The sequence below is a fragment of the Manacus vitellinus genome, unplaced genomic scaffold (assembly GCF_001715985.3).
Source record: "Manacus vitellinus isolate BGI_N305 unplaced genomic scaffold, ASM171598v3 scaffold_5_pilon, whole genome shotgun sequence".
NCBI lineage: Eukaryota > Metazoa > Chordata > Aves > Passeriformes > Pipridae > Manacus > Manacus vitellinus.
Genome location: NW_021940682.1, coordinates 28014209 through 28028393, shown reverse-complemented (window position 1 = coordinate 28028393; position 14185 = coordinate 28014209). Strand labels below are relative to the sequence as shown.

General features: G+C 37.0%; 1 protein-coding gene across 1 annotated transcript in view; it reads right to left on the bottom strand.

Moving 5' to 3' along the window:
• PAWR (pro-apoptotic WT1 regulator) overlaps positions 1-14185 on the bottom strand; it is an 85456-nt gene that overhangs the window by 29980 nt on the left and 41291 nt on the right. Inside the window, exon 2 of the mRNA XM_029963504.1 lies at positions 3902-4030. Coding sequence (XP_029819364.1) covers positions 3902-4030 — 129 coding nt within the window. The remainder of the gene's footprint in view (positions 1-3901; positions 4031-14185) is intronic.

Below are 14185 nucleotides of genomic sequence, written 5' to 3'. Positions count from 1 at the left end.
GCAATGTTCTGGTAAAACATTAAGCTTTTTTAGAACAAAAGGATAAAAAAATGACAGATATGGTTTTCCTTCAATTTCAAGAGATGACTTATGACTAAATGCACAAGGTATAACTAAAGGGTCATGTTAATAAACCCAGTTCAGATGACTTCACCAGCCACCTAACCTATTCACTACTGAAGTTTCCTTACATATGACTTATCACACTCAGTCTGCAATCCCGGTGGAGTAGTCCACAGCACTGTAACTCACAAGATGAAAACAACTGAATTGCAGCACTAAAAATAGGAGGAAGATCAAGCAAGAAAGTCAGAGCCAGATACAGTACTTACATCTGGGAGTGGATTTAATGTTGATTCACCTCATGAGGTGTGGCTTTCCACACTATCTTTTGCTAAACTTAACAGTTCTGATTGGAATTGTTTTTCAATGCTTATAACATTGCCAGACCTACGTCTTTCATATTTCCAATATAAAACAATTCTGAAGACAATTTCAGTCAAACAAGTCTGCTTCACGGAAAACACTCCGAAGTCTGCTATATTTTTACATCTATTCTTAAACAAATCTGGTATCTTTGTGCTTTGGATCAAGAACTTCAAGTTCAGCCAGAGTTTTTAAAAAAATGTGTGTTTTGCCCACAAAGAGGAGAACAGCAACTTATGATGATGTTAAAACAGAAATGAAAAATCAGATTAGGGATTGGAAATAAAATGTTATTCAGCAACATATTTGCCCATCAAACATGAAATCAATACTGTCTTGTTTACTACAGTCACAGGAATTATAGATTTACAAATTTCCTGAAATGATAATAAGAATGAATAAATCAGTGAAATGTCTGTAACTACATAAATGTATTTATTCTGCTTAGTACACACACATAAAATGCATACTGGTCAATGGCAACTCAAATTCGTACATCTATAACAGAAACTCTACTTTTAAAAACAGTATTATTCTTAACTAGCACAGTAGAATCAAAAGGCAGCTAAGCCATCAAAGTTGAAATAACACTGCTGTCAAATTCTCTTCAAACTGGGCAACTTCTAAGTCTTATAATAAAAAGCAAATTGACAGAGACAGTAATAAACTGATTAAGTCTTAGCAGCTACAACTTTCTAAGGTTCCATCTGTTCTGTACATGTGCCACCCTGGGTCTTTGCCAGATTTGAGGCCTGAGTCTCTTATGTATTGTCTGTGACAGGACACTCCTGCTGTGCTCTGTCAATAAAGTAGTGCCTGTTGGAATACAGAGGTGACAAACTTGGAAACATGTAGGATACAATTAATACAGACAGTTTGGTAAATAAAAACTGAGATTGCTGGTCAAGAAGAACAGAAAATATGGATGAAAAGAAAGGGGCATGGGACTATAGCCAAAGCATTACGTAATAATACCACTAGGGGAAACTAAAAATGACAACTTCTGGAATATTTGCTGAAGAAGTGAAAACAGGGTGAACACTGTAAGACAGAGTCTAACAAACAACTTGGAAAAAGCACAAAAACATTTCAGAATGAGGAATCCTGACAAATCTACAAAGACAAACAGATCCAGTTCTGTGAGGCATACTCAAAGGAGACAGTTTCTCTGCAGAAATATTTTTGTTGGTCTTCACTGAAAAAGCATGGTAAGAGTCTCACATCAGAGCACTCCCTCATGGAGGACTCAAAGGGTCTACTTCCAACAGAAGCATGTGTAGAACATGAAAACCAATTAATAAAATAAATTTTTTAAAAGTTACTTGCCAGAATGAGGCATTAATTTACTCCTTTAGCTTTGAAGAAACTGATGTTACTGAAAAATGTAACAGCTAAACTACTAGAGATCATATATAACCTCATTTAAAACTGTCCTAGTACCAATGGGTAACATAATCGCCATCTTTAAGAAGATTCTAAAACAGATCAGACAACTACAGATGAGTAAACTTGATACTTATACTGGATAAAGTGGTGCTAGGAAGCCTAGAACAAGTATGGAATGAGTGAATAAATACAATATCATGTAGAAGAGTCACCAGAGCATTTGTAGAATAGTTATACTTCACAAAGCTAATACAGCTTTTTTAAGTTATAAAAAAGTGTCAAGGAGAGAAATTCAACTGACAGCCTAGTGCACTTCAGAAACATTCCCCAAAGCCTCTTAAAGAACTTAAACTACAGTTGGAATAAGAGCTAATGTCCTTTTGTGAATAAATCACTGGAGAAAAGACAGAAAATAATGGTGGACTCTGATGGTCAGCTTTCACAGTGGATGGAGCACCCACAAGAGTGTCATAGGAACCCCTGCTGGGACCTGCTTTTCAATATATTTAGGGAGGAGCTGTCCAGAGATGCTATTCTGAACAGAAAAGATATGGGTCAACTGTGAAAACATGCAGGATTTCTTTACTGGGAGTGGCACTGAGGTGAAACAGGAGATTAAATTTAGTGTACATAAGCATAGTGTACACAAGTGAGACAAAAGGCAAATATGTTTCTGAATTTACATATGCATCAGCCTCTAAGCTTGTTATTATCACTCACAGATAACTCCAAAATGTTAAGTTAGATTAGGCATACATAACATAAGCAGTAAATGCAGTACCCAGGAGACAAACAGGCAGATATCAGAAATTATCAGAAAAGAAACAGAACAAAACCAAACCCAACACTAAACCACTCTACAACTGCATGCTGTACTGAACACTTCATCGGTTCTGTTTCCAGGTACCAAACAAAATATAGTCAAACCGGGAAAGTATAGAACATTACTGAGTATCTCCTGTACACGGAACAACTAAATAAACAGAATTCTTCAGCCTAAGGAACCAGCAGCTGAGAGGAGCCGCACTCTCTCTGCAGCACTCAGTCATATAAAGAGGGAGTAGTTGTTCCCTGTATCTTTCACTGGGACAACTTGCTGAAATCACAAGGAAAAAGAGTGCAAATGACAGATTTAACTTAAACAAAAGGAGACTGATCTCCACATTGCAGGCAATTAAGCTGTAGACTTCTTTTCTTAGGCTATTCTAAATGTTAAAAGCACTCATGAGCATACAAAAGACTGGGCAAAATTTTAGAAAGAAGGTTCATCCAGATCCAGCAAATCCAGCAATGCCCCCTCCAGTTATGGGTGGTGTGAAACCATGTGCTTGGTCTGTCTGTGTATTTTATTCCCTGTGCACGTGCTATTGACTCTGTTGGAGTCACAGGGCAGAGCTGGATGGCCTCAGTTTGTACAGCTGGGTTTGGACATGCTGTTAGGTATCAGAAGATGAGTAAAAAAAGACTCGCTTAAGAGACTTAGGGCACTATGCGGAAGAGACAGAATATTTGCCACAGGTAGCATAGTATGGAGGGGTGTACTGGGCACAGTTGGCAATGTTTTGATGTCGGAGGAGGGGGGCTGCAAGAATGAGTCTGATCAGGGGACTGGAGAGTAAAAAAAAGGGAGAAAAGGTTTCGCAGAGGCAAGGTGTTTTCCCTAGGAGGTTCTGTGTTGCTTAAATCCCAGAATCTATAATTAAAAGTTTATTAATTGGCAAAATAAATTAGGAAAGTCTGTCCTGATTTAAAAGTCTACCTCCAACTAATTGAATATTCTAAACCTGTCAGTATTTTTCACTTGAATCTCCCTGTTTTTCTTCCTCTCATTACATAGTAAGTTCTACAGTGAACATCAACACCATTACCTTCAATGTCCCTACAGAAGAATAGGATTCTGTTGTCAGAACTGGGTCTCAGCAGTACTGAGTTTGAGGAATGGAACCCAATGCTCCATTTTTAGTAATGTGTCAACTCCTAACCTTTTTTCATGTTGGGTATAATCTACTGTTAAGAAGTACAAAAAAGAAGGCGGTATGAGTTTTAAAACTGAGAAAAATATCAAAATGAACAAGTGTTAAGATCTCACCTGGAGTAAGTATGAGCTAGAGGTATCTCCAATGGAACTCTCATTTTGTATCGTATTCTGTTGGGTAATAGCATCCTCCTTCTTTCGTTCCTTCTGCCCTGCTTCGTCATCTTCGTACTCATCAAGGCTCTAAAATGAAAAACATTCACTTATCAAAAAGTCTTCCTATGTTGCTTCGCATACTTCCCATATTTCACAAAAATTCATGCATCAGTGAATATTTTCAAAGATTAATTTCATATTTCAGAGAAGTTTAATTGTTTAACCGCTCTTCTTTCCAACTGCTTTTTCTTCATCACAAAACTAAGAAATAATCAAAACAAGATCCAACTTGACAAGAGCTTCAGACAATGCTGTGTGAGTTCAGTGCTAATCCTTCTGTGAGTAGGAGCTTGGGCTACACCTAAGGTTCCTTCCTTTAAATGATTCTACAATCCTGTCTGTCACATACAATAGTATTACCTTTACAAGTAAGAGGTTTTGAGGCAGTACAGACAAGGAAAAAACAAGAATTAATCGTATTCTTCACTCAACCGCTAATCTTTTTTGACACAGCAGCATCTGCTGAAATTGAATCTCAATCACCAATCGTAATTTTGCCCTCGTTTTTAGTTTTGTCTTTGAAAATTTACCATTGAAAATCATTTTTATTATTTAATTAGTCATTAATTACTAACAATTAACACCTATATAACATTTTGACTCTTGAACACAAATGTTTCATATTTGATTTGCTGAAATACTTGGTTTGAAATCATTAAGTTTCTAAAGCACTGACTGCTGACAGGCAAGAGACAGGAAAAGTAAGTAGGTAAATAAATTAAAAAAAGAAGTAATTGGTATAACTGCCTCTGTCTAGCTCAAAGTGATATTAAGGCCATGGCAGAAATGTAAGGACTCAGTTAGGTTTGGACTAAATCAACTATGTCTAGATCAGCCTATTAATTTAACATATGCAAATTTACGGAACAAAACACTCCCACTATCTTATGTTTAAGAGACCAACTTGAAGCAGACAAAGCTAATTAAAAAAACCAAAAAAAGTCTGACCATGACATCAGAAGCTGTTTGCCGACACTCTACATTAAAACAAGAGATGTGTGAAATATTGTTACAGAAACACAAGGAACTAACCAGCCTAAGACATCAGAAAATGCTTCTAGATTAATGTAAAACACCTTAAGAAAAAGAGAACAGGACTACCAGAGAACAAAGATGAATTATGAATTTTAAATTATTTCAGTTGACATTTCTAATGCACAAAAAACAAAATCACTATTCTGAGGTTTACATACTGACAGTCTCTGGCATCAACTCACCCAAAGGGCACAAAACTAGTCAAAAGCATATAATGAGAATGCTGGAATACAGTAACTTGAAAAGTAAAACCAGTTTTATTTACTAGCTGAAAAGAGTGCTAGTATATCAAAAACTAATTTCAGCTCCTCCAAAGCAAACACTATGGTGATACAAGTGCTGGAAAACTGACCAACCAGAAAGGTATATGTTTCAGAAAGTGAACATAATAAAGTGAACAAAAGTGAACCTGAATAAAAGCCATTTAAACTCTCTACAGAGTGCTCATGACAGCAATACTAATGCAATTTCACCAGTCTACTTCTAACTAACCTGTCAATGCAACTGATGCAGACCTGTCTACTTCTATCACTAAGAAAAGACACACTTAAAAGATTTTTGAAGGTATAATGATTCAGCTATGATAATCTTTTAATAAGTCTTTTCTAATAAAATAATTATAAATATTTAATTTAGTTCTCCTGGATCCATTTTTAACAGAGCATTTAAAAACACTGTCATGGTACATTCTAGGAAATGATCTTTAAATCAACATCCTCTACCTTTTATAAACTGTAAAGCTTAAAAATTTTGGTAACATAAACTTAAGTCTGTATCCTAATTTATCCCATTATCTTACTAATCCAGTATAAAGTGACACAATAAGAAATAATGATCCCCTACCTCAACAAGAAATGGAGTGATCTTCAGCTCTTACGAAGCCAAAAAGAAGTTCTTTCTTGTTCAGAAAGAACTATAAGGCTCATATCATTTATATGATACTAGAAGATATCATATAAATTATGACTAATGTCATGCAGATGAAGAATGACACTGTGTTAGAAAACAGGAAATGCAGAAAGATTCGTGCCTTGCAGAATAGACCACCTAGGGAGTCCTTCTGCTGTGCCTTTTGCAACCGGACGTGTCTTTCTCATATTGGCCTTTTTAGTCACCAGTGCACTTGTAACAAACGTGGGTAGAGTCCTCCCCAAATCTTCGTTCGTGACGCCCAGCCATGATGATGAGAAACAGGAAAACTTTCATATTCTTTTTCCAGTCTCCAAGTTGTTCATGTCAGAGAACAGAGACCCCAGATAAACTCAAAGGAAAGAGATCCTTTGAAATGAGTTTGGAAGAGCAGCCTCTAAAAAACATAGGATAAATCCAACTCAAGACAGAAAACACTAGTAATCTTCACACACCTCAAAAAATCTTTGCATTTTCAAGGAACGACATCCTTTAAGAAGAATGAAGTTAAAATATCAATACTCTAGGTAAAAAAATAAAGTCTTAGTAGTGATTAAGTGCTCCTTTCTTCACAAATTCTCTCCTTCTTCAGATACATGCTTCTCATAAGCTCTCCAGAGACCAGCAGAATTCCACAGAAATATTTTTCTCTGAATACAATTGCATCTGTGATGAAAAATGTTCTGTTTTAAAATAAGATCACCTGTCACTAAATGTTCTCTTAGCAATGTTGGACAGGAACAAAATGTCGTCATCTGATATAAAAGTTCTAGCCCAAAATTTTAAACTAAACACTTTCAGCTAGGATTTGCCAGCAATGTCCATTGCCATCCTTTCCCTTCTTCTCAGGAAGGTCCAAGAGCCCAAAGTCTGCTGATCAGTGCCAGTATTCAATCCCCCCAAATAATTTGTACTTCCATAGTTAAAGGTCTTCTTCCTAAGCATAGAACAGTTACAGTTTATATAAATCTAATTCGGAGCCTATAAACCTCTGTTTTAAACGTTACTGGGGCTTGCTCCCGACTCTAGTTCCCTTCACCGGAGCAGGCACCTCCACCAGTCAAGGCCAGCACAAGTGTGAGTGGCAAGAAACACAGAAGCAGCAGGTTTATATTACTTGTAACAGATGAGGTGGAAGAGTCAAGGTACAGGTTGATTCTCATCATTTGCAGCCAATGTGGCACATTTTGCTTGGGGTTGCCAAAGCCTTCCTGCCCTAAAGCAGATTACAAGTCAAAGACCTACCGTGATTTCCCTAACACAAAGGTTACATTCCCCTCCCAAACATGCAGATATGCATATACCCACACAATTTAAACCATGTCTATGAAATGCAGGCAGAGCACAAGTGAACATGATAACAACCACATAATATAAACACTTTACTGCTTTTTACTGAAGTTATTAAGTTTTGCTTCAATAACAATTAACCTTAACAAGGAAATCCATTTGACTCATGATCAAATAAGCTTTCCTATTGAAAATATCCTGTTTATGCACTTCATCTTCAGTTATTGATCATCAGTATTATTGCCATTTACATTCTAAGCTAACTTTTAGAGTAATAAAAATCAATAAGCCCAAGTTTCAGTTGACACATTATTATTGAAAAAATTAAAAATGTCCAAAGTTTTGTCACACACTTCAAAAACTGCTGTATTTTTTTTTTCAAACTGCCCTGCAGCTGAAACTGCCTCAGCCCATAGGACATTTCAATCAGATGGATTAATGTGTTGCTTACGTTGCAGGCTCTCTCACATACTACACTTCCCTTTAGAAACTACTTTCACATTATTGAAAAAGACACAAATGCAGCTATTACTTTCTCTGTCAGCACAGCAGAGAAATGGACTTACAACCACCAAGGTGTAATTCTGAGCCATTACATAATTCTCTCTGTCCGTTCCCCTTCCTTGCCTCTTTATTTTGCTGCTAGGCACATACCATTTCAGATCCTTATTTTCCATTAAAATCATCTGAGTTTTGTGCAGCAGATATTCAATATGACATTCCCACATCTGATCTCAATATAAGGAATCCACAAAAATTCTTTAGGTTTTCTAGTGTTTCAGTATATGTTTGAAGCTGTAGTATAAACATTTTTCTGTAAACCTCTAGTACGGAAAATACAGAATAAAATGATTTCAAAAGAATCAGACTGATGAAAGAAACAGCCACAAAGATATCCACATTCCAGCACACCACCAGCCTGCAGTTAAAGGAGACATTGTATGAAGAACACTTCTAATGATTCACTGGTTTGCTTTCTATAAACATTTGTGCATTGCTAAGAACAAGCAAAAACTGGGGAGGGACTGTCTTCTCCCTGAAAATACAGGGTATTCCTACGTGCAGACGGTCAGTTCCTGAGCACACACAAGCTGCTCTCACCACAAGAAATGGTGCTGAGTCAAAATGTCACTATTCCAACCCCCCCTTCCTGCACAACCTGCTTCTGCCTTGCAGTTCTGCTGGCCGAGCACATAACTAAGAGCTTCCCAGTTTGTTTCATGAAAAGTCAATCAGGTTTGTTTCAGCAGTTTTAATTAGCTCAATTGATTATGCCTGGACCAGAGACGAGCCCATTCAAACTCTTTATTTTGCAGAACTCCAGGAATGGTTGTGCTAAGTCAGCTTTTTGAAAATGATGAGCACTTGAGATAAGAACATATTTAACCAGTACAGCAAGATGTGCAAGCAGATACACACTCTCAGCAAAACCCTGTGCTCAACTTCACATTGGGCAATAAACGGAAACTGTACATCACAAGCACCGTCAGTTATCTTGACTTTTTTTTTTTTAACTTAACCATGTTAATAATCTAGGAGATGAAACAAAATCAAGGCTTCTTCTCACTTCCACAAAATTACTCTGAAAAATTAAGGGGAAAAAAAAAATCAATTTTACAAGACACTTCCCATGTTTAGAAAAAGTTCAAAGTGCAGTATCACAACTTCATCTCAAGATGCTGTAAAACTGCAAACGTTTCTATTAAATGTAAACATTTCCTAAAAGCTTCCACAGTAGAAATACAAGACAAGAATTGCTTTTAACTCTGAAAAAAATGTACCTAGGCAATTAACTATGGCAATATAGATTTTGGGATTCAACAATATCTTTCCCTTGGCTGATCACTCAGAAAAGCCTAGAAAATTAACAGCAAATAAAAGACAACTATTTTACACATTTCTCTATCATCACTCTTCTTACTGCAACACTGAAAACCAAATGCTTCCTCACTTTATCATGCACAGCTCTCTTATCGCCTAAATATGATCTTCCTACCTCTTTGCACCATATCAAACCCTTCTGTCATCACTTCCAAAAATACCCAGCAAAACCAACCAAAAATCCCAAACTTCAGTGATTTGGGATTATATAACCTTTCCCCCTTGGGAATATTGATTTTAATCATACTTTAACACACTTCTATTACAATGTCCAGATAGCACCCTAGATATTTAATTAAAACAGATTTAGAGTAATAAAACCTTTTATTAGAACAACAGTATAATTGGAAAATTTGCATCTTTTTCACTAAGTAAGCCTTTCATCACATTTAACTTGCCTTGGTGCTTTCCTTCACAAGATGAAAAACATCCTAATAAAGGTGAAAAGAGCTAATGCTATTCCTAGGAACTATCTAAAACCTACAAACAGTTTTATGGATTACCCAGTAAAGTATTTTATTTAAGAACACTTGACTTCAATTCTCACATTAAGAGTGCCCAAAAAAGGATACTGAACTCCAACATCTTATCTGCATGATCTTTGTGCACTTCTAAAAGTCTATGTATCTAAATGGAGCAGTCCAATATCAACAATTAGTATGATCACAAGCATGGATTTTTAACCCAGAAGAGGAAAGGCAGGAATCTTTGGTATCCAAGATCAAAAGAGACCAGAAGACAGTAATGGGTCAGTGACCAGCAGGTGGGCCAGCACACAGCTGACTGCAGCCATAGGATGTGCCCATCCTTGACCAGTACTCCCACAAAGCAACCCAAAAAGACGAGCATCACTTAGAGATCAGTGAAGTGCACATCTCTTGCTCTACGAAATTCACAGCATTCCTGATTATAAGTCATATGTATATTTTGTTTGAACTCTACCCTTTTCTCACCCATAATGAGAATTTACAAGTACCTACTTTGTACATTCAATTATATTCCAGAGTAAATGCAATTTGCCGTCTTAAAATCCTCTTAGAAATGCTTTTGGAAAAAAACCCAACATATTTGTCTGTATTAGAGCAAAATAACAAAGTATTTCAAATTCTTTTAAAGCTTTAAGTAAAACATCAACTAGATCAACACCAGAATGTCAATTATCCCTCATTATAATAACAAAAAGCAGCAGTGTTTGCAGTTTGTTTTTCAGCAAAATAAACTGTTTGGTCACCACTCTCTTCAAACATACCATAAGAATGAGTTCAAAAGTCAAATGTTTAACTTACGTTAATCACCAAAAAATCCTTTATCACAAGGCTTGTCAAGAATGATTGGTGGAAATGCTTAATTTAACTACTTACTACACAATATTAACGTCACAGAATAAAATTCCAGGGATACAAGAAGCTTGCAAAACACAAGCTATCTAGCATTATTAATAACCTTTTCAGAAAGAGAAAGGTGGATTAAAATATATGGATTGGCAAGCTATCAGAATTAAGCACCAAACTATTCAATACCAAACTCAAGGTTAGCATTTTAAAGTTTCTTACTGATCACCATCTAAGAACAGAAGTACCAAACAGCACAACTGACTGAAGATCCTTTACAAAGACATCACACTGCTGATACCTGTTCCATGGGGAAATTCTTACATGAATGTAACAATGATTCATTCAAAGGAAGTCCCAATTCCTTGCTCTTAAAAAGAAAATATAAATCAACATCAAATAAAGGGGCCAAGATAAAAGCAGCCAAATCCTCTTTATGCTGAGTATGACCCACAGGCAGTTCCAGGCCACTTGACTTCCAGAATTATAGGGCCCTGATACAGCACATCTCTATGTATTAGAAATTAGACACCCCATCCCCATCCTCATTCAAATTTTGCATACTGCTCTTCTTACTTCTATTTTGCTAGTAACAACATGTCTTTTCCCTCCTCTGCTAATGGTTTACTTCTGGTATAGAGTTAATAAAGGCTATATTCTGTACACAGAAATCACTAATAGCGTTTAACACCTGAATCTAAAAGTAACAGAAATGTTCCCAAACATCACGCATACATACAAAAGTGGAGTCAGTCTCTACAGCCTCCAAATCAACATTCTGAAATGATGCATCCTATCTGAAACAAATATTGCAAAACAGTGGTCAAGCAGAAGAAAGCTGGTAAAACCAAGTTTGCCTGTTTCAGCCAGGAGGAAAAAGAGAGAATTGTTGAAGATATTTGCACTGTTCACAGAAGAAATATTTCTCAGTTTGCATCATGCCACAGACATTAGGAAACAACCACCACAGACTGCAAGAGAAGAGCATTCGTGTATAGAAAACAAGCGATGGTTTGTTTAGCGTAAAACAAGCGATAGTTTATACACTTAATGCCCACCTACACTGTTTTCCTATTGAACTTGCTCCTGTGTTAGGTAAGATTCTGGGACATACTGGTATTAGAGGGCACGTAAACAATGGCTGAACAAAAGCCACTCAAACAACAGTTAGACAATGGAGTTAAAATGTCTCCATCTGTCAGTGTAGAGTCGTGACGGCCGATAAAGATACAAGGAGTCAGTTATGTGCAGGAAAGATGTCTTTCTTTATTTTCTCATCTGCTTTATTATACCCCTTGTTAGCAGCAAGCAGTATCCTTATTTTAGGTAAGCAAGCAACAGTGTTTTCATTGGCTAGGATCTATGGGCAATAAATCTGGCAAAGTTCAAGGCCTTATTGCAGTTCCCACATCCCAGGCCTACCAACTTTACAGCCTGCCTTTGTTTTCTCCATTAGGGCTGCGTCCTGACTTCCTTATCATCAAGGATACACTCGAAACTTTTCCCAGTCGATATCTTCATCCTGGGAGCTAATAGCCACCATTATTTTGACTTTCACTGCCATGTATTTCTGCCAAAATTAACAAATACAAACAATATTCCCAAAGAGAAAAAGATGTATTGTCATGCAGAAATAGACATACAAACTAAGCACCCTTCTCTTTAAAGCCAGAAAACAGGGAGAGAAACAAATCTTGGAGATTAGCACACTATTTTCAAAACAGAATTATCTCTTTTAATGTGACCATTTAATATATGTTTTCTTCCCTAGTACATCTGTGGTGCTTCTAAAAGGAAATAAAGATGAGATCAGTACTTGAAGAATGTTCTAAAAGGAGATCAAACAGGTTAATTAGTGGAACTGTATTTCAACTGTCCTATCCTCTGAAGCATGCAGTTTGTAGCCATTTATATTGTCTGAATATCAAGTCGAATTTAATTTCTTTTAAAATGCAGTGCCTTCATAGGTTTCTGCTCTCTTGCTTAATAGGCTAATTGTCATTTTTCTTCTACTCATTGAATCTCATTCACTGTTTACACACAGTGGGTGTGGGACTGGTCAAACTAAACAAAGCCAAAGAGGTTGATGACAACCAAGCACAGACAAGCCAAGACAATATACTCAGAACCAATTCCAAGGGAAAAAGAAATCTTTGGCACAATACTTTCTTGAGAGTTGTACAACACTTCTCATTTCGGAGTGGGATCTTCTGAATCCATAGAAAAGCTGATAAAAATATCAACCAGATTTTCGGCTCCACAGATGCTTCATTAGATTTCTAACATTAGTAAGTGTTCTAACCAGACAGACATAGACTACCTTCCGCTGAGGGTCAGAAAGGGAGAAGCAGTACTGAAAAAGCACTTTAAACAGGATAGACTCATATTTGGATTAAAAAAAAAAAGTTGAATTTGACTTCCAAGGCAATAAATAAGCACTTTTGAAGTGCTCAGCACTGATCTCAGGAATAGACAGCATTGATCAAAGCTGTGCAGGCAGGCAAAGCACAGATGTGGTACTAAAGCCTGATAGGACAGCAACAACGAGGTAAGATCAAAAAAGTTTAAAGTTGTTGCAGCAGTCAATATTGTAACTATTTCTTGGGAAAACATTTTGTAACTACAAATTAATCCTAGTGACAATTCTGAGAAGCTGTTTCCCAACCTAGACTTCTGAAATCACTCTTTAGTGCTGTATTTGGAGGGAAGTCCTCTTCCTCAGGAGCTTTTCCAACAATTTTATTTTGATAAATATATCAATGTCCAAGGCTCCTGATGGAAACCCAGTCTAGATTCCCATAGTGCAATCTCACATATTAACAGCATCAAAGTCTTCCGTCACCATCACTTGTACCCCTGCTTCTTATGGAAACTGCTCAGAAATCACAGCTCTTTTGTATCCATATCTTTCTAAAGTCACTAGTGATGGGGGGGATGAGTGTTGTGTTTCAGACAGTAATAAATACTTAATAATATATTAGTATCTTTAAAATATGAAAGTTGCATAAGTGTGAGAGGGTTAATTCAAGTTTCCTAAAAGTGAAATGTGCAGATTAGCTGCCACAGTAATTCAAGGGCTAGACAAAACAGGCAGTTACCCTTATACCTGAGCAGTCAGCACTGTACACAGACTTGAGCCAGCTCAGCAGGTGTTCGGCTCAGTGAGGAACTGAGGGAACTCTAGTATTGACTTAGGAGTGAGAAGGAGAAAGCGTGGGAGACAGAGCTGTGGGAAAGCTCACAGAAAGAACATGTAGCTGATGCCTGGTGAGAGAGAGCTACTCAAGTAAACAGAGACTACAGCAGCAAAAATAAGCAAGGAAGCAAAGGGGACATCTGTTTCAATCGGTCTGAGAAGTAAAACTACACATTGTACCTTTCTGTGGTCTTTCTGTCACTGTTGGAGCGAGCTGCCTAACTTCCCCCACAGCACGCATCCAAAAACTTTGACATTTTGATTACCAGGTCTAAGACAGAGCTGGACATACTCCACTTCCAGTAGGTAAGAAAAACTAGGACTTCAGGATGGGAACATGCAGACAGACAAGACTTTGCTGCTAAGGAGTATTTCATGAGCACACTTTAAGTCCATAAAACAGTACCAGCAAGTTCAAGTAACTTACTACAAAACTAGCATTTGAATATGGTGACCTCAGAACACAGAACATGCACAGACACAAAACCAAATCAATCCAGGTGTGAGGAAATGTAGTATTGTATCGTAATGGGAGGAATT